General features: G+C 42.1%; 5 protein-coding genes and 3 non-coding genes across 14 annotated transcripts; 2 read left to right on the forward strand and 6 right to left on the reverse strand.

Moving 5' to 3' along the window:
• Positions 1-949: 949 nt before the first annotated feature.
• Positions 950-7,065, reverse strand: LOC130693336 (cadherin-86C-like). 2 transcript variants are annotated; one of them, XM_059494603.1, is made up of 19 exons: positions 6,989-7,065; positions 5,915-6,187; positions 5,582-5,826; positions 5,441-5,524; positions 5,233-5,367; positions 5,024-5,164; positions 4,843-4,966; positions 4,590-4,779; positions 4,393-4,483; positions 4,090-4,242; positions 3,857-4,015; positions 3,648-3,798; positions 3,401-3,576; positions 3,238-3,334; positions 2,833-3,157; positions 2,644-2,764; positions 2,453-2,583; positions 2,301-2,389; positions 950-2,233 (listed from the first exon to the last, which is right to left on the reverse strand). In XM_059494603.1, exons 2-19 carry the CDS (start codon positions 6,129-6,131, stop codon positions 1,017-1,019), a joined length of 3,846 nt encoding a protein of 1,281 aa, XP_059350586.1. In that variant the 5' UTR covers positions 6,132-6,187; positions 6,989-7,065; the 3' UTR covers positions 950-1,016. The 2 variants fall into 2 exon arrangements, with proteins under 2 accessions (XP_059350586.1, XP_057372453.1); XM_057516470.2 differs by lacking the exon at positions 6,989-7,065 and having other exon boundaries at positions 5,915-6,354.
• Positions 4,282-4,352, reverse strand: Trnag-gcc (transfer RNA glycine (anticodon GCC)). The gene has a single exon. It is a non-coding gene; the product is annotated as a tRNA-Gly (tRNA).
• Positions 7,066-10,863: 3,798 nt separating the features above from the next.
• On the forward strand, positions 10,864-17,453 carry LOC130693334 (uncharacterized). Of its 3 annotated transcripts, none has more exons than XM_059494557.1 (10): positions 10,864-12,215; positions 12,366-12,968; positions 13,041-14,210; positions 14,273-14,432; positions 14,501-14,656; positions 15,089-15,204; positions 15,266-15,375; positions 15,443-15,610; positions 15,675-16,902; positions 16,957-17,453. In XM_059494557.1, exons 1-10 carry the CDS (start codon positions 11,045-11,047, stop codon positions 17,214-17,216), a joined length of 5,142 nt encoding a protein of 1,713 aa, XP_059350540.1. In that variant the 5' UTR covers positions 10,864-11,044; the 3' UTR covers positions 17,217-17,453. The 3 variants fall into 3 exon arrangements, with proteins under 3 accessions (XP_059350540.1, XP_059350541.1, XP_057372451.1); XM_059494558.1 differs by having other exon boundaries at positions 10,868-12,215; positions 14,498-14,656; positions 16,981-17,453; XM_057516468.2 differs by having other exon boundaries at positions 10,870-12,215; positions 14,498-14,656.
• Trnat-cgu (transfer RNA threonine (anticodon CGU)) lies at positions 14,699-14,787 on the reverse strand. The gene is given in 2 exon segments: positions 14,699-14,734; positions 14,752-14,787. It is a non-coding gene; the product is annotated as a tRNA-Thr (tRNA).
• Trnat-ugu (transfer RNA threonine (anticodon UGU)) lies at positions 14,966-15,037 on the reverse strand. Its single transcript has one exon. It is a non-coding gene; the product is annotated as a tRNA-Thr (tRNA).
• Positions 17,454-17,738: 285 nt separating the features above from the next.
• Positions 17,739-18,640, reverse strand: LOC130693331 (glutaredoxin-2, mitochondrial-like). Its single transcript, XM_057516465.2, has 5 exons — positions 18,402-18,640; positions 18,287-18,334; positions 18,108-18,212; positions 18,000-18,045; positions 17,739-17,937 (listed from the first exon to the last, which is right to left on the reverse strand). The coding sequence occupies exons 1-5, from the start codon at positions 18,486-18,488 to the stop codon at positions 17,888-17,890; spliced, it is 336 nt and encodes a 111-aa protein (XP_057372448.1). The 5' UTR covers positions 18,489-18,640; the 3' UTR covers positions 17,739-17,887.
• A 73-nt stretch (positions 18,641-18,713) lies between these two features.
• LOC130693272 (copine-8-like) lies at positions 18,714-21,512 on the forward strand. Of its 4 annotated transcripts, none has more exons than XM_057516398.2 (6): positions 18,714-18,991; positions 19,289-19,398; positions 19,471-20,185; positions 20,255-20,387; positions 20,446-20,773; positions 20,837-21,512. In XM_057516398.2, the coding sequence occupies exons 2-6, from the start codon at positions 19,310-19,312 to the stop codon at positions 21,246-21,248; spliced, it is 1,677 nt and encodes a 558-aa protein (XP_057372381.1). In that variant the 5' UTR covers positions 18,714-18,991; positions 19,289-19,309; the 3' UTR covers positions 21,249-21,512. The 4 variants fall into 4 exon arrangements, with proteins under 4 accessions (XP_057372381.1, XP_057372383.1, XP_057372382.1 ...); XM_057516399.2 differs by lacking the exon at positions 18,714-18,991 and adding an exon at positions 19,111-19,158; XM_057516400.2 differs by lacking the exon at positions 19,289-19,398.
• Positions 21,513-24,638, reverse strand: LOC130693268 (splicing factor 1-like). Its single transcript, XM_057516393.2, has 7 exons — positions 24,033-24,638; positions 23,818-23,893; positions 23,105-23,257; positions 22,930-23,036; positions 22,698-22,852; positions 22,337-22,636; positions 21,513-22,270 (listed from the first exon to the last, which is right to left on the reverse strand). Exons 1-7 carry the CDS (start codon positions 24,466-24,468, stop codon positions 21,587-21,589), a joined length of 1,911 nt encoding a protein of 636 aa, XP_057372376.1. The 5' UTR covers positions 24,469-24,638; the 3' UTR covers positions 21,513-21,586.
• Positions 24,639-25,367: the final 729 nt, after the last annotated feature.

Below are 25,367 nucleotides of genomic sequence, written 5' to 3' on the forward strand. Positions count from 1 at the left end.
ATTCCAGTCTTCAAAAATGTGGAATGTGCAAGAAAAAGTACCTGCAGAACAAAATTCTAGCTTTAAACCAAATATGAATTAAAAATTAAGAATGGATGTTCATTTAATTTATCTGGTCTTTACGACATCAACAGCCAAATTTTACGGGCCTGAAGATGTGAACTAAACCAGAAGAGAAATGAAGATTTCTTACCTGCGAAGTCTAAGGAAACTACACCCCACAGCAGCAGTTTTTCCATCAATTTGCCTGCCATGGATACCCCAATCCAATGTGACACCTAGCTTTCTTTACCTGCAAATAGACCAACAATTTTAGTTTTAAAAGCAATTTTCATCTTTCAGATAGATTATATATTAATATTGCTTCAGATTAATCCATTCATCAAATATGATCAGAGACTCTAGTTCGGTTTCAATGGATATATCATCACATACGAAAAAAGCTAGAACACGTGGCAAAATTGCTATACGACAGAAAATAATGGCTTGGTTTCCAGTATGTTTTTGCATACACAAAAATGAAAAACTATTTCAAGACAATAGTTTTAGCAATAACAGGAAATGCAACTACAGCGCTTTTCTCAAATATGACTACATTTTCTTTTCGAATTACTTACTAATTCCACCATGAGTATGCTGATCCAATGCTTGGGAGAGAATGTTAAATTAGACAGCATGATGCTGCAGAAGACAACTAATCAACTACATTTCCAAATCCCTAAACACACTTCAATGCCTTCCTTTTAAATCACAGAATATTACTGATCAGTTATCAGCGTAGAATAAATCACAATTTTAATTTATAAATTAATAAAATGTTATCTTATTTAATAAAATGCCAATCAGCATTACTTAGTTGTTTTCAATGAAAATGTTTAAGGATTTTTCGATTTTTCTCTGTTGCCAGACTTTATGCGAATGTTTGCCGAATTTGAATAAGTACAGTATGTGGATCAAAATATTTTATATTCACCAAATCACAATACATGATACACACCAGATTTACATAAAATATCTTAGGTAGGGAGATTATCGGTAGCCGATGGAATTTTAGTAGTTGCAACTTCATCATATGCAATGGTGAAAATAGACTTCTTCTCGAGAAAACGACTCCGGTTGCTTCCATTGCCTAGTTGCTGTTGAGAGTTGAGAACAATACCAGAATCATGGTCGTCCTCGGTTAACAATTTGTTTGATTTTGCTAACGATGCCGAAGCAGCATTGACGACTGTATTACGACCAGAATTGCGCTGTGAGCGATCGTTGCTACTTGCACTTTCTGTTTCGTCACCATCCGCCATGATTGGATTTCTGCTACTCGATTTCGTCCTGGGTTGTTTTTTGTTGTTTTTCTTATTTAAATTCAATTTATGACGCAGAAAGCTCGACCGGTTATTGAAATAAGGCAATTCCCGTTCCAGCTCTTTGATTTCCTTTGAAAAACTATCAGGTCGCTTGACCGACATACTGGCTTCCCTTATGGCCGGATTCACTGTATCTGTTTGATGCCATGCCTGTCTAGCTCCTCTCTCCACATCTGGCGGAAGGAACTGTCGTTGCCCGCCCACATTTCTTCCACCAGTATGATGGAAATCGAATAGACCCTTTGGTCGAAGGTAGAAACTTGATCCGGTTTGCATTTCGCGTTCGAGGGCGCTATCCGTTTCTTCCAGTATGGGACTTTGGACATACTTGTTGAGACTATTACGATGTTGCTGTTCCGTGGCAACCCGCCAATTAAGAGCCATATGCTCTTCCATGCATGTACGATGTGGGAAGTTGATCATCGATTTGGATGAGTTGTTGACATCAATTTGATCGATCTCTGATTCGTTCAGTCTTGGCTCACTGTTGCTCCTCCTAACTGTTTTGCATTGCGTATCAGTCGATAAGCGACGGTTGCGCGGCATAGATGTGTCCAGCTTCATTACATCGGCATTGCCCATCCGCTGATAATAGAATGCATTTTCACCAACACCGTGGTGACTAGCTGAGTCTTCCGGGTGGATTTCAAGGAATTCCATGTCAGAATGCTCTTCAGCATACTGTCGAGTCCGCGACTGATCATAACCAGCAGCTTCCTCGGAGTACATATGTTGCATTCCTCCATTAGCATTCTGAATTCGGAAAGCACGCCTGTGAGAGTCAGGTTCCGGCAAAGTCGCCATCCGATCTCGAGTTGTTCTCCGGATTTGAGTCAATCTTTTACCGCCACTCCAAGCCTCCTTTCGGCCTTATTATACATTATATTTAGATCGATGAAGATCAGTGTATAAAACTGTTATTTCAATTCGATTTACCTGGTGTAGTCAAGTCTGAAGTTTGGCCGCTTCTCCCGTCAACGACCATAAGTGGCCGAACGCCTCCGCCAAAACGACCAATCTTTTTACTGTTTTGAGTCACATAAAACATTATTTATGTGTAAAAAAATGAAATGAAATAACTTTTTCACCGGTCATTATAACAGTAGCAGCCCGGACAGCAACAGCATATAGCTAAAAAGATCATTGTTGCCAGAAAAAACAGGAGAAAAGCAATCAAGAGCCATAACAGCACGTTGTTTTTATATCGATATTCCCGTTCCTGGAATTCATTAAACGATTAGTAAAACGAAGAAATAATCAAAAACGCTTTTTGTCTTACTATGGAAACTCCGCCGTTTAAATCGAATTCGTTCGAGATTAATGCGTCTCTGATACGTTGAACATCGACGATGGCGGCGTGTGGAGGGAAACGGACTGTTGCAACTAACCGGCTCTTGTGGCTAACAGGAAATAAATCATGTACGAAAATGAAGTGGCACTTTGATTTAAATTTGGTAAAATTATTTACTTGTTGGGGTCCTGGCTGTCAATCCTTTTGCTGAGTGCTATAATTTCATCGAGATACGGCTGGACGTTGTTGATGGTTGTAGGTGCGCCAGTAAGCAAACTTAATAACATTTCCATTTTTCTGATGTCTTCTTCTCTTTCCGGTAGTGAGTCCATTCGCTTTGGCACCAGAAAGTGAATGCTGCGTGCAACGACTTCCTGAGTATAAATTTGTACGACCGTTTCTGCATGCAAATGAGGGACACCCAAATCATAGGCTCGGACTTGAAGCTGAATTAAAGATGGCAAGTTAGTCGATGTCAGAGGCGCCATCAACGTCACTTCGCCTTCAAAAAGGATAATTATAAATTGGATTGTGAAGCTGCGTGAATATTGTTAATTTTTTTAATTTACGTGAACTGTTTACCTGACATTTCGCTAATTTTAAACTTGGATTCAAAGTTGCCTCTAACGATTTCGTAACGAACCGCTCCGTTAGTTGGACTTGTATCGTTATCGATTGCCTTAATAGATTTTAAAATTTCATTTCTACATAAAACGATTGTACAGAATTAATATTCCTCTTATACCTGGACAACAACTTTGGAAGTTAATCGGCTCAAATCTGGCGTTAAGTTAGTTTCGTAGGGCAGGCCAATGAATTGGGGTGCGTTATCGTTAATGTCTAGAAGACGGATAATAACCGGCACTGTGGCTGAACGGCCAGTTCCTTCCATGTCCCTTGCTTCCACCGTCACTGTAATTTCTTTTGAATAAAACAATCATCGTTACGAATGTCTACTGATTGTCAGACATTTGATAAGCTGCGCGCCTCACCTGGTGACGTTTCACGGTCCAGCATGACGCCAGAGCCGACTGTTATTAAGCCGGAAACGGGGTCTAGGACAAGGGCCTTTGAAAAGATGCCGTGCAGTTGCGTGTAGCGAACCGTTCCGTATCGACCGGAGTCGGAATCGGTGGCTCTGACCTAATGAACCTTCTTTCTATAATGAGCCGATGAACGATCGTTCAGAACTGGATAGTACTTGGATGACTACTGTTCCGGGCGAGGAATGTTCTGGTATTTCGGCTATGTACGTGTCCTTTTCAAAGACGGGGATGTGGTCATTGTCATCGGTTATGTAAACAATCACGTCTACCGTGCTAACTTTGTTACTCCCATGCTGGACTTCTTCAGCCACTACCTACAACGTTTTTATGGAACAAATGAAACTCACGGATACAGATAAACTAAATTTCAAACTGGAATCTTAAATACCTTAAAACGGAGCTGCTGTGTTCGTTCAAAATCAAGTAGAGCGGGATTCTTGACGCGAATCGTAAATGTAGCGGCGTTTTCTGCTACAGAAGGTGATATTTCGAATGTTGAGTTATCACCGATAAGTGATAAGGAAAAGATTCCATTGTGGCCCTGCAAAAATTTAGAAAATTGTAAATTTTAAATATGATATGCATCGACCGGGAATCGAACCCGGGCCGCCCGCGTGGCAGGCGAGCATTCTACCACTGAACCATCGATGCTTATATTTAGCGACATATTTCGTGGCTAGCAATTGAGTACCTGATCGTTGTCGGTTACAAGAGGGTTCTGCCCATCGCCGAAATACAGGGCCGTCCCTACGGGCGAGTTTTCCATCAAATGAGCTACAAATCTAAAATTTAATGACAAAAGCATGTTAATAAATTACGGATGAAATAGGAATTAAGTAATAAAACAGCGGTACTATGTCACAGAAACCAGAATGATTAAACAAATACCGATCTTGGTTGAATTCAGGAGGGTCGTTGGTTTCGTCTTCGATCATTAGAGCTATGTCGACTGTAGTGGTCGTATTGCTCTCGTTGATTAAACTACCCATCTCTTCAGCCATCACGGTTAGCAGGAAAGGCGCCTTGGAGCGCACCATTTGATTGAGGGGAACGAGTTTTTTTCTTACTTTCAATTCGCCTAATTATAATGCAAAATGCAATTTTGTATAAAGGTTGTTAAAGGAATGGAACATATTTTTACCTGTTTGTGGTTCCATAAAAAAGAAAGGGGCAAAAGGATTGTTATCCACCATGATAACATAATTAATATCGCGAGGGCTTCCTTTATCCCCATCTTCGGCTTTGACTCTTAGAACGACTTGACCCTAAAAGAACGGTATAGTTTAAATTAGGCAACATATACTTCTTTTGGATGAGATTACAATTTCAAGCTTGTCGGATACAGCTGTAATAGGTGGAGCCTTTACGAAAAAGGGTGGAGTGTCTTGAACGTCTATAACGAAGACGTAGATCAATACTTCCACTACGTTACGCGTGTCCATCTGGTTGTCCACATACGCGTTCTAGATTTGCATGTTTCGAGATTTACTTTGACAAATTGCAAATCGAAATTTGGTAGGGAATTCATTACCACTGCTAGAATTCGAAGAACATGAACAGTCTGAATCTCGAAATCTAAAGGCTGTTCTAGAATAATGGAACAGTTGGTCCTGTTGGTTCCAGCCAACTTATCTGACAGACGGAAATTCCGCGACTGTTTGGTCTTCTACAATTCAATAAGGATTAGTATAATTTTGGTTAGTTATAGTTGAAATTTCTGTCACAAAAACTGTACTTACCCGTAGTTCCGCTCGTATGCCACGGATATTGTTTGGGTTTTTCCACGCAATAAAATAGTCAACGACTGAATCTTTCGCGGAATTCTAAACAAAGCAAGGTCTGTTAATACAGAAGAACTCTGCTAAAATTTTAATACATACCTCTGGTACTGTAAGGTACTGATTCAAATGCTGGAAAGAGTCGCTTAATGAGGTCGATGCATTGGTGACTTGTATGGTACAAAAGACAGTTGTGACTCCGCCCGAAGTGTCCCGAACCGACAGACTTAGTTCATAGATCTTACCCAGTTGTACTGTTTCTTCCAGGATTACGTTTGCCTCACAAACCGAATGTTGCTTTCCACACGGTAGTATTTCGAGTGACACCAAATTCGGATGTTTTAAACCTGGATGAAAAACGTGCTAATTAGTTACACAATTTACAAATAAATAATGTACAAAAATTAATAAAATAAAAGTAACAAAATACCATACTTGAGGAACTGAATTCAAGTGGATGATCGAAATCTGGATCTGACGCTCGAACACGATAAATTGTCGAGCCAGGAAGGGTGGAAAAAGGTAGCAATAAAATTCTCATTCTGGAATCTTCGTCAAACGTTGGTAGGTTTGCTCGAACATTTCCCGAGGCGGCGATAATCACCACTAGAAACTCGCAAGCCAAACAGTATGGCCACGCTGTCCTAGGCATAACGACCAATTTTGTTCTTCGTCACTTCGAAACACAGCAATAGGACCCCAAAGTGCCTGCATGTTCAAACGACCATTAACACACTGCTCGTAATGGCTGACAGTAGGATTTATTGGTGTCATTCTAAAAAGAACCACAAGTTCAATGTCGAAACTACAACCAACCATTCTTTAAGGGAAAAGTTATACAGGAATCATTCATCTTTGAAGACAGATTTATACAGGGAAAGGGTCACGTTCACGTACGTAGTTCGCAGCATTGCCATTACTGTAACTAGATTGCGACAAAAATTGGATCAACTTGAAACTAAACTAAAATTTCTTAAATGAAAAACCTGGAGAGTTTAGTTGTTTGAAAATTAAGTTGATGCTACATGTCGTATTTTCATACGAAAAATTAGCAAAAGGGGAATAGATGAAGCGATCGAGACCTCATGCACTTCCTCCTGTCCATTCGACCTCGTGTGTTAAACGTTTCAGGCTTCTGCTTAGTGGATCAGTTGCTCCCAACATAGGAGAATGTGGTTTGGCTTGGTTTGGCTTCAAGTGATCCATGAGTTTGTGGCAAAATACTTACCCCTTAACAAGTTTCCTGTGTTGCTCATACTCTACTTATTACCCAAAGGTATAATGTTTATTTTTAACTCCTTCTCGTTTCCCATTTCTCAAAAATCGCTTGTGGTACGAACCACCGCATGGTTGCCGTAGCCACTGTTTGTTACCAGATTACTACTTTTGTTCTTCTGAGACTTTGATACAATTATACTTAGAGTTTAAGATGAATTCTGAAATTCTATTAGCTAAATGCACATTGTTGGTTTCTCTCGGTAAGGATCAAAGGGAAGTTATGAATTTTACTGCGTTTTGGTTCCAACTTGGAGAGACGTTCCACGTGTGTTGCTGGCATGTTTTTCGGGTACCCACAAAAGTAATAAGAAGGCACTGGTACCAAAGTTTCACATGACCTTGGAGAGCTTTCTTGCGACATTAACTTTGAGAACGCCAAGCAGGGTAGTCCACGCTAACGTATTTATGTCCAAAAGCTTCAAGGTAAAAAAAAAGAAATTGACAAAAAAAAAAAACGAATAACTGATCGAATTTTAAATGATTGAATTTTCAGGAAAATGGGCTGAGCAACTACGACACCTACCGGTTGCGTCAAGTACTGCCGTAAATTTGGGAGGAGATTTCAATATTGTGATGAAAATAATTTCAAAAAGGTAAGGCCTTTGGAATTTTTAACGTTTTTAAGAACATTGATTTGATTGAAACTTTTTTACAAGAGCGTAACATGTGGTACAAATGAAATTTTTTGGTCGATTCTAGCTACATAATGCAAGTTGACGTTTGCGTGTCATATCAATCATACTGGCGAAAAAAACAAACTTATTTTTATAATAACAACAAACCTAAATCTATTTGTCAGTAGTATGATTCCTGTTGCATAAAACTGTTTTTTTTTTTGCTAGTAACATTTACTGGGTACAGCCACGAAATAGCAAAGTCCAGTAAAAATTCCCAGAATCACTTGAGCCGCAAACTGCTGTTGAAATTTCGTTAAACCAAACATTGCCTTTGTTGGCGACCACTAAAACTTTTGCCTTTGAATGTCTGCGCCAGTGCTTGCTACTCGAATAGGTTCGCTAAATGCCGTATCACGTGTGTTACGTCATATACATTCTCCGAATTATGGGGCATTTTCCTGTTTCAGCCATTTTACGAGATGCTCTAGACTTGATGACCTTTGCCATCATAAAAACATTTCACAAAACCTGGAACAGAGGTCCATATCAATTTATGGTCCTTGAACGATGGCCGACTTTTAAAAAATTGGGTACGTGTGTAGACTTTTTAACGTGTTGGTCTCAGACAGGGTCTTGTACAAACAGCACGTAGGTTCAACGCTAAAATAGTATATACCATTATAGTTTACTTATGTTGCCCCAACCCTTTTTTGATTGTTATGTAGAGAGTCGCATTGGAATACTTGGAAGTGGGTATAGTGAAAAAAGGGGTTTGGTATTACTCGTGGCACGCGATGCCCTGCCCACCCTAAGGCCCGTTCATGGCCCTTCAAATACAAGGCTCGTCTACTTCTAATGTGTCGAATATGTTAGGCTCATACATGTATAAATCACTTGGCCTTTTCTTTCCCTTTTTGTTGTTATTGTAAACATTAAAAGCTTCAAATTTCAGAAAATGTCGATGGAGAGGACGACAATTAAGGAGAATGGAACAACATCATGGCTGTATGGCATGACTGCGTCATCGAGTCCCATACGAGAGACTTTGGAAGTCAATGATGATGGGTCTGTGTGAAGCCGTTGATGAGAACTGGGCACGGAAGAAGCGTCATTAGGAGCCTCACGTCCGAACATCAGGGTAATAGGCTGAGAAAACAACAAAAAGGAGCAGAGTTGTTTGGCTGGAAAATGAAATAAAGAAGGCGGGACGTGACGACGTAAAAACGGAAGGAAGTCATCAAGAGGCTTTTCCTTCGACACAGGAGGTCACAACAGCGATAGAATCAACATTGGAACGAGAAATGGACATCAGAAAGAAAAGTGTGAAGCCTTGTAAGCTTATTATAGATCCCTTTTGAACTATATGATTGTTCTCTTCAACATGTTATCGAATTATGTCTAGGAAAATGGAGATGAACTACATGTCTGCTTCGTGTCGTGCGAACGGATAACTAGCACCCTTCGGCCATTTGCCGGAAGGTCTCCGCCATCATCCCAACATCAAGAAATCGAACCGAATCGAGTGCGTGTGCCCAGTTGTTATCGGAATGCTTTCGTCGCCCAGGTAACCGTTCATGGGAGGTCTATACGCCTCCCGTTTGTATATAAGCTTCTATCCTATGTTGATGTATATTGTCTGTTTGTGTGCATTACTGAATAGAGTGGAGACTTCTCCGGGCAAACTGATGGAAAAGAATAACCCCTCCGGCCTCTTATTGATTGTCAATCATTCATCATTCATTTACTAAGGGGTTGGTTTGACGGAACTCTTGTGTTCAGTTCTCACAGCGGGAGGGGAACTCCCGTGAACCGTACGCACGTACATAATAACCGCAACATGTTGACCACAGCTCATATGTTTCAATCAAAAAGGGGAGTGGCTGTGCGCACTATTCTCTACTTGATAAATGTTGGATTTCTTTTTATGTTTGATTTCATTGTCCCTCTTAATTTTTTTTTTTTTCAGCCATAAGGAAAAAAAGTTTCTGCTCCTGCTGGGCTATTTCCAGGCCTGGTGACTTATTATTAGCCCCTTACTGGCAAGCTGGAACGCGTTTCAGAACCCGACAGAAAAAAAACGTACGCGGCATGCTTGGAAATTCCGGCTCAGAAAACACAAGCACGAAAACAATAACAAGCATTCAGGCAACCACTCGAAATTCATTCCCCGATAAATTAGTCAATCAACAACTCGGACACGCACAAAAAAAATGGTAGCCCGTCAAAACATAAAAGAAATTGACAAACTAACCTGGGCAATTTTTTCAGCGTCCGAGCCAGGAGTTTTTGCTGGAACTCGCGATGAATCACCATACGTAGTGCAGCGACGCATAAACTCGGCGCAAACTTCACGTCGTCATCATATCCAGTATGAGGTAAAAAAAAAAAAAACTAGACACTCGCACATACGCACACACTTGGAATAAAGATAACTGTGTTTTTAAATTTAACCACTAGCAGAGTCGGTGTCCGTCTGCCTCTGGTAGCGACATGGTACTCACAGGTGACTTGACAATGTGACCATATGCCACGCTGCCCTTGCGATCCGATCGATGATGGACTTGCGCGCTTTTCGGTAAGGCAGCAAGTTTCCGCGTTGTCCGTCGATGTATATTTCCTGGACGATCAAAGTATATAGTTCATTCCCAGCAGCATGCCACTCATCAATCGATTTCGATTGTTTTCTATTTTAGGGACGATCGACAGACACGCAGGTGTATAGCCAGTTGCCATGTCATATAGCCAAGGATGGTTTTTAGGTCCGGCTTCTGTATATATACACCGGCCTTGATCCGCTTTTTTAGCTGCTGGAGTGGCAGCAGAAAGTGTACAGAAGTCGCAATTGAAATGTCGCCGTCGGAAGCAGCTACAAAAAGCGGAAGCATGCGATTTGACCATCATACACAGTAGGTTACGTCCATACTATAAACTTGGCCAATCGGTTGTGAATAAAATCTCACAATACATGTAAAATAGATTTGATATACAGGTGAACTTACCTTAACGCAGACCGCAATGTGCTGCATCGCTAGGCCAAACGCGGGCTATAAAAGATGCAGTTGTGGAAGGACATCTCGGACAAAACGAAAGTGACCTCGATTGTCTTTGTTTAGGATATGCTGGAACCGACGCTGCTTTACTATAAACCAAGTTCAAGATGGTCGAATGTCAATACACAAAGGATAGTTGATTCCAGGATCCCTATAGGGAAGAGCATTTGGTATGAAGTAAACCACATCCAAATGCTATCGTTCCAGTCGTCGGGTGTCTCTAGTTAGCCCCCAGACGGTAAGTTGAGTTTGTTTGTTTGGTTTTCATTCTTTCTTGTTTGAATTTCTTTTTTGGACTTTTTCTCTCCGTCTGTTCTCTAAGGCAATCGGTGGAATGAAGGAGGAGGGAAATATTCGGCGCGGACGGATATAGCCCGTCTATTTATAGTCGAGACGTTTGGAATCCTCTACTGTGAACACACCTTACACATAGCCTATGTGTGTGTGTCTTGCTAGACCTTGGTCTGACCCATCTCTTACGAGAGTAGTCTTCTCTTTGCCGTGTTCCAGTCGAGTCCGCTAAACATCGGTTGCATTCCGACAGACAATGGTGTGAAAGTTTTCGATTACCTTTGCTATCTCATACGTATTATAGCAGACGATAAGAATTTATCCAGAAAATGAATCCTACCGAGGCAGAGGAAGCATGGCAACAGGAGAAGGAGTTTCTGGATTACATGTTCGTTTCGCTTCGTCACGGCAGTGGTGGAGACGAAAATGGAGCCGCTGAATCGAGCCGGATACGTCGAACTGGGCAGCAACAGCAGGCATCCAGCATATCTTGCATCACTACGACTGCTAATAATACAGACATTAGCTCCACAACAAACAAGAATTTGAGTCCTGTCAAACCAGAAGCCGGGTTAGATCATTTGGACAACCTGTGCAAGTTGATGGAACAGCTGGGCGAACTCCGCGATGCCAACACTCGTCTACAGAAACGAGTCCATTACCTTGAGGACATGAAAACCCTTCAAGAGATGCATCAAGAGCTGGATTTGTTCGTAGGAAGTGATTCAACGGCTTCTACTTCTATGCACAAAGCGGATGCTGGAGCTGATCGATCATTGGACAGTCTTGATAGCAGCGAAACATTGCCCATTACACAGGCAGAATTATTGGGTAGCATTCACACTGCTGACAAATCTACAAATAATAGCAGTGATCATCCTTCCGGACGTCAGCCACGTTCGCCGGCCGGCAAAAAAATCAAAAGCAATCACCACATGAAATTTAAAAAACCTGGAACGTTATTGAAATACCGTGAACGTAGTAAATCAGTTGGATTTGACGAGAACGTCGTTCCACCTATCACCAGTGAAGAAAATGAGGTCGATTATGATAATGCTGTCAATGCATCGACTACATCAACTCCATCGCCTGACAGTTACAAATTACCTGGAACTTCCGTGACTCCTCGAGGTCGACCCAAGACCAAAGTGTCCAAATGGACTAGAGTTAAAGAGGCTTTCCGTTGGGAGAAAGCCCATGTCGACCAACACCAAGCCAACAGTCCGTCATGTGCCACTAAAGTTAATAACAGCCCTTCCAAGCATCCGGAGAAAGAGGAAGCAGCACTCAGCAGACAGCAAGTCGTTCCTTATCAACACTCCCTGTCACCGGAAAGTCCCGGTCATGTTATGGCCCGTTCTCCTAGTCCCGTCTTCCGGTTAGGACGCAGAAGGAGGTCCACAACGTCACGGGGGACATCCACATCTTCGTCATCACTTTCCGAGTGTCCACTCGAATCGGAAATCCTCAAGTCATTCGCCGATGCCCAGGAACTTCCTCGTACGTGGAAACTTGTTTCATCGTTTGATGGATTAGTTATTTCAATCGCCGCTAGATGACGTTCCTGTCACCTGGATTTATTTTTGGATACAAAACAATATTACTTTTAATGAGTTAATTATTTGAATGTCATTCTTTTTTTTAAATTAGTTTTCCATCTCGAAAAGAGGCCGTCTAGTCCCGAAGTGAATAAACTTCTAACAGAGGGCAGCGAAGAGGAATCTGGCGGAGTGCTGGATTTGCAACGTGGCTACGTGCTTTCCTTGCCGCAGATGAAACGATTGCATCGGCAGAGCACAGTCAGTTGCGACGGCAATTTCGCCACTTCGTCACCCAGCGTGAATATTGCCCAGCTGCCAGAACGAATCCCTGAATCACAAATACCTCCGTCTGAAATTCCATCGGATCCGATCAGGATGAAAGGGCCCGAATCGCCGAACAGGCGGAAAACTAGTAAAACTTGCAACACCTTGATGACGACATCATCCGACCAGCAGGAACTCGTCCAAATCCAGGCCGGCGTTGTTGAAAGCACGGACGAAAATGTTGGATCGTTCATCTCAAATTTACGCAGTCAGTTGAAACCTATCAACGAATGGACGTCTAAATGGCATTGCGACCTCATGAAGAATAGCTCGGCTTTACCCACCTCGCCTGGTGCCGTTAGTCATGTCGAAACGAGTTCCAGGAGTTCTCTTTCTGTACCTTCTACGCCGAATCAGCATCAAGCATTCACCTTTGACGAATTTCCTGGTATATTTCGTGATTGCCATTGTTCTATTTTCAGCTGATCAGTAAAAATCTGAACGACCATTTTCTATTTAGAAGCTGGACTGGAGCTCGGAGCGGTCAGTAGAGAAAACAGCCCTGGCGGAAAGAAGAATGTCGATCTTGAAACGGCAATGATGTCAACGCTTATGAACAGCAATACAATCAAAAACAATCCTGGCTTATTATTAAATAGTATTTCACCTGAATTCAGAAAGAAAGTCGAAGTTTGGGAACGGCTGAAATCCGGATTATCTCCAGCGCCGGCTGCATTCGATTCCGGGGCTTTAGCGACCCCACCAACTCCGACAACGCCTCATCAAATCCAACAACAAGGTGCCAAAAAATCAGCAGAAAGTCCTGATTGGAGCGATATTGGCAAACGCAGGAGCGAACCGGACAAATTGCCACCTGCATTCAAAAAGAAATTAGCCGAATGGGAAATTCGTAAAGCGGTGGCTGGAAAATCAGATCAGAACGTCGAGGAATTGCACAAGATTTTACCACATGATTTCAATAGAAAACTTCAAGAATGGGAGCGAATGAAACAGCAACAAGCGGCTGCTGGAAAAATGTCCGTTGTTGCTGGAAATCAATCGGGACTGGAACGCCAAGGCTCTGGTAAACACAATCATCACAGTCGGGGCAAACAAGTGAAATCGGCTCAGAAGACGGAAGATGTACAACAACATCGTGGCGAGAAGCAAAAAGAAAAGGATCTTCAATGGCTGGAAAAAGAATTACAAAAGATTGAGCGCGAAAAATTACGACTGGAACGCGAACGAGAAAAATACATTGAAAGAGAATCTAGATTGGAGAAAATCCGAGAAGCCATGAAGCAGCCGGGCCATGGACCTCAGCGTGAAATCTGCATCCGGACGTCGACGGGCGAATTCCGTTTCCAGGGACTGTCGCGAAAATTCACCAAAAAACTTTTCCAGTGGGAGGAGCAGAAAGGCATCCGTCCGGAAGCCAGTACGATTGCTTTATTGGACGGCGCTTTCAGTCCCAGCCGGCCTCATCATCATTTACACCATCATCATCCGTCAGCGGGCGAATTCAGTTCCAGTATCTCTGCAAGGCCGACCAACTTGTCGGCGATCTCACGATCGAAATCTGAGAGCAGCGTTGCCGATCTGGTCAGTGCAAGCGTTCACAGCCAGCCGTCCAGCTTGTCTCTCAACGACGCCGAAACAACCGCCGATTTTGACCGTCGATTGGCCGCTGGTGAATACAATTGCGGATGTTTCAACTAAAAATTTTTTTTTACCGAAGTCTTTCGTTTTTAGATCAAGATGAAGGCGCTCAAACGACACCCGGACCGGGAGCCCTCCTCGTTGAAGTTGAGGACGTGACGGAAGACTGCGCAACTGTCGTCGACATACCGGAAGTTCAGCCGCAAGCCCCTATCTACAGCATTGCTCCAGCAGAGCTCCGCCAAACAATACAGTAAAATAATAATTAAATGTTTTTTAAACGTATTTTTAAAGTCATTTGACTTATCTTGTGTATAGTAGGAGCGAACAAGACGAACAGCCAAGGTTTCAGGTGGGGATAACCGGTCCGGCAAGGGTGGAACGCAACGACTCCGTAAGGACTGAAGCCAGCTTCAAGTTGCTAGAAGAAAATTTGTCACTTTTGGACAGACTCAGAGCTAAAGGTGAAATTGTCAAGTAAGTAAACGAAAGGAAGGGAAAAAAGATAAAAAGAAAGTGTGCCCCCTGTGAGGATTGAACTCACGACCGCTGGTTATCTGTATTATCAATAGTACGAGACCAGCGCTCTACCGCTGAGCTAAAGAGGCTCGTGTTTCAGGAAAGTTTTAAGTACTCATAAAGCGTAAGCTCAAAGACCCTAGGATTTTATAAAAACATTAATAGTATAACGTAAACGACATTGCTTCAGCATTCATAAAAATACTATAAAACTAATATTTGATATTAGCTACCAAAAATAAAGCTAAAAGTAAAAGAAAAAAGGAATGCCCCCTATGAGAATTGAACTCATGACCCCTGGTTTACAAGACTAGTGCTCTGCCACTGAGCTAAGGAGGCTCTGACAAATATAACCATGGAAAACTATAGATAGGTGTTTGTCGTCTACAGATACCTGGAATTACAGATGACTTCCATCGACGGGGATATGGCTGGTGTGGCAAACACGCAAACTGAGGAAATGGTTCGGCTTAAAGAGGAAGAAACTTGCCTTTCCGATCAAGAAGGTATTTTATGGATATTCTCTATAGCACTACTTTGATACATTACCCATTTGTGTGACTGTAGAGAACAACTCAGTTGCGGGAAATACGTCTACCGTTGATCGCTTGAAAAGGCGTATTGTCTTACTTGAAAGCCGTGGTCAGCAACTGAAATCGGAGAAAGAACATCTCCAGGTCGAATTCTATTCCACTTTGAGCTCAAAGCGCATTTTAAAAACAATGACTAATGTCGTATTTTCAGGCGGTATATCAAAAGCAATGTAGCCAGCAAGTGCACTTAGTCCAGCATTTAGTTGGCAAAATGCAACAATTGCGTGACATTGGCAACGTTTCTGGTAGCACTCCCCCACCGTTTGATCCGGAGGCCCTCCAGCGGCTGGACACGCTCACAACTGAAATTCTTCAAGAAGTAAGACGCAATGCACTAGATCCAAAATAAAATTAATTTTTTTTTAACCTTGTTTGTCTTTCAGGCACAGACTTTGGAAAATTCCATGAGGCATTCTCAAAGGCTTCCAACAGCGTGTGGAGACCATGGAGGGATCACTAGACAAACATCTTCTGCCGTTAGATTTCCAGAGCAACTAAGCATTAAAGCCAATCAACTCAAGGAGGAATACGAACGTCTGCGTTCTTTTGATTCGGACTTGGAGACGAATTCGGATGAAGAGCCAGAAGCGACTCCAACTCCTCAAGTACTACTGCCCCAATTACCGCCAGTTCCTTCAGAAATGAGTAGTGCAGCCCGTAAGAAAGTCTTTGTCGAGACGCATCGCTTGGTTTTCGCTCCTTTAGAGACGAATGTCACCGATCCTGTGCCCAGCTTCCAGGCCACTGTCGGAGAAAATGAGGCTGAAGATGGCGAAGTGGCTCCATGGCGACGGAATCGCAACGCAAGAGATCAGGCCAACGATGCCGCACAGACATGGAGAATGAATTCGTTGACGACAACCCCAACTGAGGAGTCTCCATCCGATCAATGCCGTCCGATGACGGTCGCAACGGTCCGCAACACTGCCCCAAACATTCGACGGATGATTGATAAATATCACCAACGAGTCACCGCTTCAGGCAAGGATCGTTCAGCTCCAACGTTTCAACTCCGTTCAAGATGTGATTTGCTGGCTGACGAGCGTTCCAGTTCATCAACACCTCCGCCTACGATTTTTATAGAAAATAAAGGCCCCGGTTCGCCTCCTACACCAGCAACTGATAGCCCATTACCATTCGAACATGCTGGACAACTTCATCCCAATTGCATGGTGCAACTGAGCAAATCGCTGAGTGCAGGAGCTATGAACCCGACTGAAAATCAACGAACAGGGCCTTCAAGCTCTTCTAGCTGGAAGGGGAGTGGAGTGTTGCGTTCGCAAAGTGGACTCCAGTTGCCCAGTGGTCAGGTCGCCCCTTGCGTCCGCAATCCCAGCTTTTTCCGCAAGTCCCCACTCGATCCGTCCATAGACGACCTGCTGCAAAAGTATCGATGTAGAAGACAGGTTGGCGTGCCGGCCGAGTTGCCCAAGAGTCCCACATCCAATCCGGAGCGGATGCTCAAACTGAAACAAGCTCGTGAAGCCTTTCTCACTGTTGGTCCAGGAGCCATTCAGTCATCGGAATTGCGCCAATCCGAAGAACGTGCCCAATCAACAGTCGAAGAAGAGCCACAGTCCATCTCCTCAACTCCAGGCATAGTTGTTCAAGGTATTGAAGCAAAGTCAGTTGTGCAGAAGTTGTGCAGACAAAGTTTGTTTGTAGATATTACCTTTGATGAATGTGCAGAACAACCAGACACCAGGAGCTGTAGGTCGCAAGAAGGAAGCGTCGTTATGACTGGGGCCGCCCGGCCTGTTGTTGGAAGCAGCGTGCCTTCCTCCCCTGCCCCTTCTCGGCGATCTAGTAATAACGATAATTGCCGTTCGCGAGATGAAAGTCCTCATCAAAATCCGGTAGGCCGGCGCAGCTGGTTAAAACAGCCCTCCAAATTTTTCTTCTCCAAAACCCCCAAAACCCCATAAAATTATTTCTATAAATTAAACAAAGAACACAACCTTGATGCCCTAGACTTGCCCATACATACTATATATGAAATATGCATAAAGTTGGCAGACATCAACGTTCCCACGGTCCTAATTAAAGCGTTTTCGTTTGTTCACAGTGCCAACAAGAGAGAATGGTTGTTTCCGTTTGTTTCATGATTGCTTTGTTTCATTCAGCTTGATGAACAATCGAATTACACACTTGTATGAATATGATACCGTTCAGATTACCTTCCATGTACTGTCAGTTTCGAGCCTCCTTTCACACAAATTCTGTCAATGTCCTCGAAGAAATTTCTCTACAAGTATTATCAAACGCTAACCTATCTAAAAGAAGCTTACCAAGAGTACTTGAGTACTCGATAACGTTATTCTCTTGGGCAGCTATCGTGTAAATGACTTTAAAAGCACAACACATTAAAAAAAGAAATAAGAGTAGCATGCGCTCTTACCTGATGCCAATTCCTGCCTTCACGCGCCAGATAAAATCAACGATTGAGATAATTGATAAAGAATAGTAGATTTGGTTTGCAATTGACAGATATGTTAATTTTGCATCAAAGCAAACTAACATTTTGAAAAAGCTAACCACATAAGACAATATGGCATGTATTGACACCACAATACCAAAAGATGAACCAGCCGAACATCTACTTCAGCATTTCTTGAAGCTTTCCTTGCTTGTATAGACTTTGGGTATCTAAAATTGACAACCATGATAAAAGCTAATATTTAAATAATCAATTTCGACAGCTAATTTACCAGTTCCACCTCCAATACATTGGCCTTTAATGAACACCCTCGGAACCTGCCAATTTATGGTTTCTAATACTGTAATACATTTATTTTTTAATTTAATGTGGAAATTACAGTTCGGGTTCCTGTCATCTTTCCAAGAGCATCCTGAATTTGTTCACTGTCTTGTACCTGGTCTAACTCAATAAGATCATAAGGCTGGCGCAATTTGTCGAAAACCTGAAGTGACAAGAAGTTATTCATTAATTTGTATGTTTGCAGTCAGAAAACTGATGTCCAAAAGTGCCCAATACCTCTTTAGCCATTGTGCAATAGGGGCAATACGTTTTCGAATATATAACCTATTTTTACAAATTTTCATAATATGATAAACAATGAAATATGGAAAACATCAACTTATGATCTTACCACAGTGTTTTGAGAAATTCTCTGTCGAATTGCGTTGGTTACTGCACCACTCATTTCACCAGATGGACTAGAAGAACTGACTCCCATCAAATTCGAATTCAATCAAACAGTAACACCCAATGTGACTATCTAATCCGCGGAGTATTAAAATTACGGAAGGAATAGGTGGGTTTGCATGTAAAGGTTCAACTAGTGGCAAAACTCCCTAGGATTTTGAGTACTATGCCCATTAGCAAGAAGCCTAGCAGACGAGGATAAGAAGCTTTTTATATTTGTGTGCACTACGGGGTACCAGTGTACACAAATACGGGCTCCCTTTATTATGGTTAGGTTAGGTTAAGAAAGTGAAAGTTGCCATCATCATTTGTACTCAATCTTAGCTGATTACCATTGTGTGCCAACATGTACTACTGTATTACACCATAAAATTTCCACTTGAAAACGTCATTCCTGTATGGATATCGCGTAATCTTCTAGTCGTGCACCACCCATCGTCCCAGACTCTTCAAAATGGATAATCTTCCTTCTTTTCGTCCGGGCTCTGTTGTAGCTGCACCGACTTCCCAAGTGGAATTAACATTTTCTGCAAGGCAAGTATAATGTATATATTATATGTATGTATTATTCATTGCCCAAATTTGAGATTACCACAATGAGCTGATAAAATTGGAGAAACACAATCCTTTAAGCTATAGTGTTAAACACCACCTATTTTTAAAAATCTACAATTTTGGACGATTGTGTCACGATTTCGTCGGTAAGCGTCCTTACAAGTTGCAATACAGTTGGGGGTTTTGGATGGCTTGTGCTAAATCTCTATTTTCTTTGGGACATGTTATAACTTCCCTACTGCTATAACAGGTTTTAAAAGAAGTATCGCTTTTCAGGCTATAAATGTGTAAAAGAAAATGTTTGCTGCCCAAGGAAATGACATGACTCAGTTGGGCGGTTTCGCGGCGGGATTATGCAAGGAAATCGAAATTAGCTTAGCTGGGAGGTTGTTATTCTGTTTCCTCGCAACTATTTTGTTTTTTTTGGCATGAAAGAATTACATTTTATTCTCTTGCAGGAATCTGCCAGATTTGGATTATTTGTCAAAATCTGATCCAATGGTAGTGGTCTATATTCAACCCTTTGGGCACAATCAGTGGCAAGAATTTTCTCGAACTGAAGTAATAGTAAACTCCAGGAATCCTGACTTCACTAAGAAGATAGTGATGATGTTCCGGTTTGAAGAACAACAGAAGCTCAAGTTTGAGATCTATGATGTGGATTCTACAAGCTCTGACTTGAGTAGACATGATTTTATTGGCTGGGTTGAAATTACGCTTGGAAACCTTGTCTCTCAGCATGTTATCCAAAAGAAGATTGAATATCATAACCCCAGGCTTAATAGAGGGACACTAATAGTTTCTGCAGAAGAGCTTTCCTCCAACAAAGAAGAAGTGGAAATCCAACTAGTTGCTCATGGATTGGATAAAAAAGACTTTTTTGGCAAATCAGATCCTTTTGTGATCATTTCAAAATCAGTAGAAAGTGGAGGATATGTTGCAGTACACAAAACTGAAGTTATCAAGACTACCCTGAATCCTGTTTGGAAGTCATTCACGATCCCCGTGAGAAATCTGAATAATGGAGATTATGAAAGAACACTCAAGTTGGAATGCTGGGATTGGAATCGTAGTGGTTCCCATAGCTTCATCGGCGAAGCTTTCTTCAGTCTTCAGAAGCTTATAGAAGGTCCTTTACCGATGACACTTTTCTGTATGAACCCGGAAATGCAAGTATGGAACTGGTTTAAAAAGTGCAATATGCTTTGTTTATGTTAACCACATCTGTTTCATCAAAATTAGAAGAAAAAGAAAAACTATAAAAATTCAGGAAGATTTGAATTCGTCCACTGTAAAATTAATCCAGTCTATACTTTTCTGGATTATTTGCAAGGTGGTACAGAAATCAATTGCACAATAGCCATCGATTTTACAGGTTAGATCAAAATTTTTTAAGAGTTAATACCTTTTTCAAGCAATTCATTTTTAAATAGCGTCTAATGGCGATCCCAACACTCCATCGTCACTGCATTATCTTGGTGGAGGTCCAACGCTTTATGAACAGGCCCTGTCAGCTGTCGGCGAAATAGTCGAGGATTATGACTCCGATAAACAGTTCCCTGTAATTGGTTTCGGTGCCCGCTTACCGCCGATAGGCCGGGTTTCGCACGAATTCCACGTGAACTTCAATCCGACCAATCCTTACTGTGACCGTGTACCCGGTATCATTGCAGCCTATCGTTCCTGCCTTTCCCTTGTCCAACTGTATGGTCCAACCAATTTCGCTCCTTGCATTCGACATGTCACTAAATTCGCTCAAGAGTAAGTTCTAGAATGTCGAAAAGTTTACCTTTGAAGTAATTGTTTTCTTCTATCCATCACCAGGTATCAAGATGGATCCCATTATTTCATTCTCCTCATCCTCACCGATGGTATCATAACTGACATGTATGACACCAAGGAAGCCATCGTTGATGCGTCGAGCCTTCCGTTGTCCATTATCATTGTTGGAATAGGCAATGCTGATTTCACCGCGATGGACGAATTAGATTCAGATGCGACAGTTCTCACTGCGCCGTCGGGGCGAAAAGCCCAGCGAGACATTGTGCAATTTGTTCCATTCAGCCAATTTTTAAATGCCAATATGAATCCCGCGCTAGGCCGACTTCATTTGGCACGTGAAATCTTGCGCGAAATTCCTGACCAATTTATAGGCTACATGAAAAGTCGTAAAATTAGTCCGAAACCACCGCGGTATGACCTTTCTCGGTTACCGCCTGACCCTAACCTGTCCTAAATCACTCTCTAAAAATTCTCTTTAAGTGTCTTACGCTTGATTTTCAATACCTGTGTGAGTTTGATGTACTATACAAAATGTGTGCATGTTGTGATTTACTAACACTATTTTTACTTTCAAAGCCCAACCATTTCATTACTGTTTTGCTCATTCTTTTCCCTATCGTTCCAAACATTTAAGTCCTTTACGCTAAATGTTACTTTTGGGAGAAAAAAATTTAATTCTTCAAACGTTACGTGTGAATAAACAAATCAGCATGATCAATTTAGAAGTATGAATAAATTCATTACGCCCAATTGAGACCAAATCTCGGTACACAAATAAACGTTCATCGGGAACTACTGAGGGGGTGGTGGTGGTGGTATTCCCATCATAGTTGACATATCACTACCGGGAGGAAGAGGTGGGGGCTGTTGCTGAGACTGACCTGGTGGAGGCGGTGGGACTCCGTAAGATCCGTATGAGGATTGCTGAGGTTGCTGTCCCCAGCTATAATACCCTGGTGGCGGAACGCCGGGAACAGGTGGAGGCCCTCTCGGCGGCGGAGGAACTGGCGCAACAGGGGACGTGCCTGGCACAGGTGGCGGTGCCACTCCAGGTGGTGGAGGTGGACCTTGGGCGTGCCAACCTCCCCACTGAGGTGGTCCACTCATCCATGGCTGCATACTCGATTGTTGTTGTTGCTGTGACGCGGAAGAAGCTCCTTCAGTACCCGGAGGAGGCGGAACTGATGACATACTACTGTGACCCATCCATCCTCCGCCCATGGGAGTGCCCCAAGCTTGCGGACCATAGTTTTGTGGGGGACCCCATTGATTGGCAGCGGGCTGATTTGGCCCCGGACCGCGTGGGGGTACACCACTACGACCGCTCATTGGCGGACCTGCAGTAATAGCTCTAGGCTGTCCTTGTTGCCGATCAAATAGTCCAGAACTTCCATGATAGCTTTGACGCGTACCACTTCCCGATCCCTCACTCTTAGGTGGAGGTCCTTCTCCCAATTCAGCCATTAAAGACATATACTGTTTTGAGGATTTCGTTAAGACATCAGTAAATTATTAAACAACAATAAATTGTGTACGAATTACCTCTTCGTCGATTTTGTTTCCAGGTGCTCCATCAGTACTTCCGGAATTGCGCGGCGTCCGGCAATCCCGAGCAATATGACCTGTACCTCCACAATTGTTACAAATGACAGTATTTGTGACGTTGGGCTTGTCGGGACATTGCCAAGCTTTGTGGGTAGTGGCTCCGCAATTGGAGCAACGTGGACCGAACTCGCCTTCCCGGAACGTGCCGTTCAACATAGCAAGTTCTCTCAGCTGCATTTTTCGTAAATCGTTTTGATCTTCAGGGACTTCCACGGCTTCCTTGATGATCTTTTTTATCTGCAAAGAGAAGTTCGCGTCAGAGATCGTTTGGCATTATAATAAATTATATCATTCTTACGCGGTCAACTGCTTTTTTGATGGCTTCCATACTATTTGCTGTTACGTAGGCATGTAGAGGTTCATCTTCGCCCGGCAACGGCTTACCCACCTTGCCTTCCTTGACTGAACCTTTACCTCGAATTATGATTTTGGCGCCAGTATCTTTTTCCATAGCTAAAAGAAATCGACAAAATATAACAAAAATGTTATTACTATTTGTTTTGAATTTGATGAAAAGAGAAGGCTATTACATTTCAAAGTATTTCCACGTGGGCCGATGAGCAACCCAACGAAATTGATTTCTGGATGTTCCTCTTGCGGAATCATGACTTTGTCAGAGACGCGCGTCATAGGTGGCCTAAATCCATAAGAGAGAAAGAAATTAAGCAAACAATGGCTATGAAAATGTTTTAAAAAGATACTTACTTGTAGTCTACAGGGGGTTTAAAGTCAGCATTTAAAGAAATCATCTTAGTGATCATCGAGTGTCGCTCCTCTTCTAGTTTACGGCGCATCCGGTATTCTCGCGTATTCAACCTTTTGCCATCCGTCCCGTAAATTGGTTCCGGGGAGGGTGATCTAAAAAGAATAGAACAGAAAACGGGAAGCACGAATGAGTTTCCCCCTTTTTTTTTAAACTGAATTGAGACGAGAATAATTGTGTACGATTAATTATGTTTTGAAATCGATTAAACGTTCTGAAAATTTAGTTAATCCGTCCAGTTGACCAATGAGATGAGAAAAAAATTGATAAAAAGCCAATTTAGAAAAAAAAGGCAAAAATTTCCTATTGAATGATAATATTTCTTTAAAAATAAATGCACGTCCTGTAAAGGTTCAAAAAATCAAATTATAGATTCTGTGCTTCCTACATCTGAACCTAACAGACGGCATTAGTACGATTTCGGTTTGTGGTGAAAAAGAGATTAATATGCCAACCAATTAATCATCACAACCATCAAAATCATTAGTTAGAACCTGAAGGCCTTTGGAGTTGAAAAAAAAGATGTGGAAAAAAATTGTTTTTTGCCTACTTAACAATTAAATAGTGAAAATTCAAAGAGCAAAAACCATTTGAACTTGATTAACTATGAATGTTTGGGAGAGAAATGAATTAGTATTGGCTTTATGTATCAAACCTTTCTTCTGGATTGGGAGGAATGCCCAAATCACCCGTCCTCAGTTTCCGTGTTATCTCCTCAATCTTGAACTGGACTGTAAAATCACAAGTCAATACACACAGTTTGATGAATCAGTTAAATACACACTCAAACAGACATAATATGCACTCCTGTACACAAGCAATGCATAACATTTTGATAATGGAAATAACATAGATGCACTAGATCATTACCTAGATACGCTTCCTCCTGGTCTTTAGTCAAATTTGCTGGTAAAACAGTTGGCATGCCCGGAATGAAGGTTTTCTCCTTCTCATCTCCACCCCAGCGAGAACGCCTTTTCTTCTTTTTCTCTCCACCAAGGGAGTTGTCATCTGAGTTATTGCTGTCCTCCAGGCCCCTTTTCCATGTACCAGCACTGGCAGATGTAGATGAGGATGTCGCATAGCCATAGCTGGGAGTTGTTGACGGTTGGTCGAATTTCGATTCGTACCTTGTTTCATACTTTGGTTCGTAGCTTCCGTGCGAGCGTGATCCCTCGTCATCTGAATTCAGATAATTCGGGTTTAAAAGAGATGAAGTTGTCTGCCTCCGTCCGCCGGTCAGGGCAGGATTGACCCTGCCCAGCGGTGTGGTATTGGCACCCGTCGAATGAGCATTGCTCGGCATGACTGATTGGGAAATCTGGTCAGGTTCTTTAGTTAAATGTTGAACAATCGAAAAACCGAAAACGAACACGTCTCGTCAGATTAGAATGCGTTCAATATTTTAAAGACATTGGAGAGAGCGGTCGTCCGACGCCAGACGCCAAATTCCTTTTCCAATATGGCGAGGCAACATTGCCGTATGCACTGAATTGAAAGATTTTTTTTCTTGCTTCTTGCCCGTGTGGAAATGGACGTTGCCATTTTGTATAATTTCCATAAAAAATTTACAATTATACAGATTTACAAAAATCACCTATGAATGCAAACAAAAGGACATCATTGATAAATAAAACAATATTCTCATTTAAAAATTACACAGGTTGCTTAAACTGCCCCACAGGCTCTCAGGAACCACAGCCCTGCAAGAATTTTTCTGCTTTTTTCCGGGTAGTGTGAAATTGCAATGGTGGCTTGCGAGTTAAACGGCAAAAAGCAATTTCAGTACAAAGAAGTTACCATTAGACTCTTAAGAAGCGATATACATTAGGATTTATTTGTTGTCAGACTTTGACAATGTACATTGGGTCTTAGCAAATGCCTCTCAAGGTTATTCGGCGCGTGTCGTGTTAAAACGAAAATTCTTTTAGTCCCCCATACTGACTCCTAGTTCTCGTCCACGGCATGATTGTGACGAAGGCCATGCTGCAATCATTCTTGCGTTACAGGTGGAAACGTCAGTTTGAAATCGTAGTCAATTCTTTTGTTGTGAATTTCTATTCGAATGATGAAACAAGTAGAACGAGGAATAATAAACAATTGAACACATGAAAATGCTTTACCAGCACTCATCTACATCAGTTATACGTTCAACTGCTTAAACGTTAACGGCTCTAATTAACTGAAGAATATGGAGGGCCTTGC

The sequence above is a fragment of the Daphnia carinata genome, chromosome 3, assembly GCF_022539665.2.
Source record: "Daphnia carinata strain CSIRO-1 chromosome 3, CSIRO_AGI_Dcar_HiC_V3, whole genome shotgun sequence".
NCBI classification, from domain to species: Eukaryota; Metazoa; Arthropoda; class Branchiopoda; order Diplostraca; family Daphniidae; genus Daphnia; species Daphnia carinata.